The sequence below is a fragment of the Glycine soja genome, chromosome 10 (assembly GCF_004193775.1).
Source record: "Glycine soja cultivar W05 chromosome 10, ASM419377v2, whole genome shotgun sequence".
In the NCBI taxonomy this organism is placed as follows: domain Eukaryota; kingdom Viridiplantae; phylum Streptophyta; class Magnoliopsida; order Fabales; family Fabaceae; genus Glycine; species Glycine soja.
The window spans coordinates 26227266-26232572 of record NC_041011.1 but is presented as its reverse complement, the minus strand read 5'-3'; the positions used below and the strand labels follow the sequence as shown (position 1 = coordinate 26232572).

General features: G+C 27.1%; 1 protein-coding gene across 1 annotated transcript; it reads right to left on the bottom strand.

Moving 5' to 3' along the window:
• Nucleotides 1-2395: 2395 nt before the first annotated feature.
• Nucleotides 2396-3894, bottom strand: LOC114370441 (acid phosphatase 1-like). The gene is made up of 3 exons (XM_028327791.1): nucleotides 3469-3894; nucleotides 2764-2973; nucleotides 2396-2647 (listed from the first exon to the last, which is right to left on the bottom strand). Exons 1-3 carry the CDS (start codon nucleotides 3846-3848, stop codon nucleotides 2470-2472), a joined length of 768 nt encoding a protein of 255 aa, XP_028183592.1. The 5' UTR covers nucleotides 3849-3894; the 3' UTR covers nucleotides 2396-2469.
• Between the last annotated feature and the right edge of the window lie 1413 nt (nucleotides 3895-5307).

Sequence of the window (5307 nt, the reverse complement as noted above, 5' to 3'; positions counted from 1 at the left end):
AATAAAATTACATATTTGTGAAAATTGGAGAACAAAGATTACATTTTAGTCAATATACTAACATAAATCATATAATAAATAGTTTAAATGTAATATATGTATATTTTTATAATAAATGAAATTTTACTCTATATTTTAGAAAATAATCATTAACTTAAAAATTAATAATAAGAAAATAAAAATAAAAGTTAATCATAAGAAAAATAATCATTAGTAAAACTAAATTAAATTTTGGACTATATTTTAAAAACATTATTATTATTTTAGAAATTAATCATAATATATAAAAGTAAAAAATATTTTTAAATATATAATTTTAATTTATAAATATGTACTATATTATTTCTTATTATTAAATAAATATTATATTTAACAAATCAAATGGTTCTAAAATGTTAAAGCATTTTTTGTTTTACAAAAAAGATTGCCAACAACCAAACCAATGATTGTTGTGAAATTTAAATCTTGACCTAGTTGTCCATGTTCTAGTTGTAAAATTAGAATTTTGATTCAACGGTGAGTAAATCTTCCAAGTTTCTTTTAAATAATAATAATAATAATAATAAAATAAATATGATAAAAATACATACAAAATAATATTTAAAATTAATTTAAATATGATAAATGGTTCAAAATGTTGAAGTAAAAGTAAAATTAGATCAATATACTATTGTAAAGTTCAAATTTTTATCTAGCAACTCTCGATGATTCAAGTGTAAAAAAAAAAAAAAAAACTATTTTTGAATTGATGTTTTCATTCCGGTGGCTATAAAAACTTCTAATAAAAAATAAGACACCCCAGTTTAGCTGAGTTATGAAAATATTTATATGCCAAGAGACATTTGGTATCCATAAAAACTTTGAAGTAGGGATTGGTAAAAGTGAACTGTGATAAGGGAAATGATTTTATATTCAATAATAGATGAGAATAGGATGAAAGCTTTGAAGGAGGGATTGGTAAAAGTGAGCCGCAATAAGGGATCACAATTGTGGCCTATTATAGCAACTGAGCATTTGTACTATAGTTTGTGCTGGGTATAAAAAATGGGACTATTCAACTTGCATTGCTTACTGTGGAGTTATAGTTTAATTTAATTGAGATTACTTTGGATTCTCAAATATCAATAAATTTAATAAAACAGGGGTGCAATAATGGAGCCTGATATTAAATTTTCTATTTATGACTATTTGTTTCATAGAGATAAGAGACTCACCTACGTTAAGGGGGTCTAGCTTAGTAGTGTTTTTCACTACTAAAAGAAAGCTTTGCCTTGTGTTTTTGTCCCTTGGTGACTTCTTCTTACTTCTATTTTATTTACATAGTTTAGCAAGTTTAAACGAAAATAATGTATCACAAACAAAGTGTGGCAACAGTTGAGTTAATATGCCATTATGTTACGGTTTCTATGTAGTGTACTTGTATTTGACTCTCAACCCTCATTGTGATTCCTCTCATGTTTACAAATTTGAAAGCAAGAACTCTTAATTTTTAATTATTGTATCAGTATTCAGAGTATATATCTTTTATGACGTGGAAGGTAGTTAAGATATGGACTGTTTTGTTAGACGTATCAAACCTTGTTTTCAAAAAGGCCATTTAAGTCCATGTCTTTCAAAATAGTTGTATAAATTCGATAAAGTAGTGAAAAATGACCCTGCCCCTTAAAAAGAATTCTAGATTTGCATCTCTTTTTTCTTTAGGCTTTTCATGTGATAGTTTTCAATTGAGGATCGCAAGTTTACTACAAATTTATTACTTAGTTGCATCTTTTTGCTTTCCTTAATATACAATGAAAGAAAATGATGCAGATTTGCAATTACTAATAAATTTTGATTCAGAATTTAAATATTGTAGTGTAACTTGTTTTCAGGATGCAAGGGTTATATGTTCCAATACCAAGATATGGAGCTGAACCTTATTCCAAATTTGGCACTTCCCTTTAAATAAATAACGTTGCAATTTGCAAGTGAGCTCACATTAAAGAAATAACTTGTGTAGTATCCTACACGAAACCACGTCTTGTTCTTTTTTATGTAATAAAAATTGCAAATGTAAATAAATTATTTTACAAAGGACACTTATAAGTTATATGACTCATCAGCCATCACACCATAAATAAATAGATATTTAATAATAAAGGATGACTAGTAAAAACTGAAATGAAAATTAATTGAGCTTTCAAAAAAAAAATGTCACATATTATATTTATTCTTTAAAATTGGACTTGCAAAGGAGGAAAGGTTTTGAAACATTTTCACTGTTACAGATTGTTCAGAAACAAATATTATTAATGATGCTATTGAAGTATTGAGCATTAGTTGGTAAATTTGCACTGCACAAATCTTTTCAAGTATTTTCACCTCTACCTACAAATTACAGGTTGGCTTGTTTAACTTATTGCAACAAATTATCTTTTATATAAGTTGAAAATGAGGGAGAGATAATGCAATCACAGTGAATGAGATTCATTAGGCAACATAGTACATTGGATTTGGGAGTTTAAATGCCCTTCTGGGGTTTGGAATCCCCTCAATGCTACTGTATTGGTCCCCAACAATGCCCCAAATGCGATAACCCTCATTTATTATTTGCCTTCTCACATCAGACTTGTACTTTTGCACTGACACCAATTCATTAGCAGGATCTCTGCACAGAGATAAAAAAAATAAAGAAAAATAAAAAGATTTAGAATGAAAATGAGAATAGGTGAAAGAAAAAATAGTAGTGAAAGTTAATGAGAGAGAGGGTTAAATAGTACTCACCTAAAGACAATTTTAGTCCACCCATAATAACCAACTTTGACAAGGTTGTCAATTGTGGCTGATCTGAGATGCTCCTTCCTTGAAGTAACCATAATGATTTGCACACCCCTGGATTTAAGTTCATTGTATAGGTTCAATGAGTGATCAAGAGCAGGTGCATTGCCTTTGCGCATCCATTCCTCTAGAGATGTCACATTCAGTTTCTTTCCCCTATTGCCAAAGAAATCCATCATCATTGAGATTGATTATTTGTAAGCATAAGGAGATCAAAGTAAGAACCATATAGGGTAAGTAAGCAATTTAAACTATATAGCTAGGAACCAAATAGTTTAGCAAGCAATCTGAGCTATATAGCTAGCCAGTTTGGATTCACATTATATGATTCAAAATCATGCCGAAGTTATGGTTAACACGATTTTAGATAAATGTTCATGTCTTTTGATGTTATATTGAGAAATTGATTTTTTGATTCAGAATTGATTATGAATTAAAGTAATTTTAAATAACTTATCTGTTGGATAAAAAAATTTATACTAAATTTTACTAATAACTTATTATAATAAAGAAACATCTAAATATAAATCAGGACACTTAAAAATCAATTTTAACAAAAATTAATCTTGTAAATGCTCAACCAAACACAGAGCAACTTAATAGCAAAACATCACGATAAGGTTAGCAAATGAGAGTGAATTTTAGAATTACCCATATAGATTATTCTTGTAGTAAGGAACAGTTGAAAGCAGGGTATCATCAATGTCAAAAATCCAAGCATCCAATCCATCTTTCTTCAAATTACAGCTGGTGCTAAGGTAAACCAAGCACTCTTCAGATGCCCTCTGTGAGTCTACTTTGTACTGTGTGGACTTAACATATTTTCCAATGTATTCAGTGCACTCTTCAGGCACAACTTGGAAGTCCCTAATGTTGTGCAGCTCCACATTCATCCTCCAGCTTTCACAATAGTTCTTCAGGCTGATCTTCAATCCATCTTGTGTCTGCAGCTTCAGTATGTTCCAATCTGCAACTGCTAGAGGAATCAAAAGGCATGTGAAAACCAAAAAGAACCAAAGTGTTTTCCCCATATTTTTTTTTCTCTTGACAAAAAGTGCATGAAAATAAGGAGAATATATATAGGAAATGTAATGGAACAAGCATTCTCTTTTATGTGTGCGATCAATGGTTTGAGAATGTGACCATGCCAGGTCACATGAGTCTGATTGAATGCGGTTGCCAAAATTTGACTTGCATCAAATCACATGCAACTATATAGCTGGCAAAATACCTAAACTAAAGAAAATCTCAATTATGAGAGGGGACGTGACTACATATTTCATTTGAAGGTCACAAACTTTAGTGTAAAAGACAAAAATAGATTGTACCTGCTTTCACATGATAAATATAAATGGGTTTATCTATATTGAATACACACTGTGGAATAAACAGATCGATAAGATGCTCCGGTTAATGTTATCATTTTTTTTATATAAATTAAATATTTCCAACTATTTTAGAAAAAAAGGTATATCATAAATAGTAAAATAAAATTATGATTTACATACACTCAAGTTTGATATTATCTTACCAATATTTATACATTTTCATATAAATACATATTATTTATATTGACTAAACATTAAGATATTATAATACATACTTACATAGTATAAATAATGTGTTCAATAACAAAAAAATTGTTTAAATTGATATGTAATTTAATTCATTTCATAATATAAATATAAATGAAAAAAATAGTTCTATATGATATAATTGTTGAATATAAAAAAGATATACAGTAGAAAGAACAAATAATATATAATTATAAATAACTTTACTAGCTCATGTTTTGCATCCATTGCTCTTAGATATATCTATGAATTATTAAAAATATTATTATCAAACAATATATAAAATCTGAAGAAAAAAATGTAACTCTTTTCTAAGTTGGAACCTGATGCTGATATTTCCTTCTTATTATACAGTTAGGATTCCAACTCGTGGGATGCACAGAATTCATTTTAAATTTTTTAAAAGTTCTCAAAAATATTATTAATTTAAAAAATATAAATTTATATAAAAAAAATTAATATCATTATTGAGCTATTTAATAAAAAAAAATATTTATATATTTTTAATAAGTTATTTAATTATTGTGCTATATTTACCATTAAGGTGTTCATTGAACAATATAAAGATGGATATATAACTTTTGTTTTATATCATATAATTATTGAGTAAAATATAACAATAAATTTAATAATTTAAAATAATATATATATATATATATATATATATATATATATATTTAAGCGATTTTGATATTTAGTGATTAACAATTTCTTATTATTAAATCAAATGTTCAATTGAATAGGTGTTATAAATATGATATGAGTCTACAGATATCAATTATGTTACTAATGCTATCAAAATACAAAAGGAAGACACTAGGAAGCTAGTTTTATTATCTTCATAAAAAAAAATACTAGTTTTATTAGCTATGAATATTGATTACGATATAGTACATGTGTCCTTTGCATATATTGA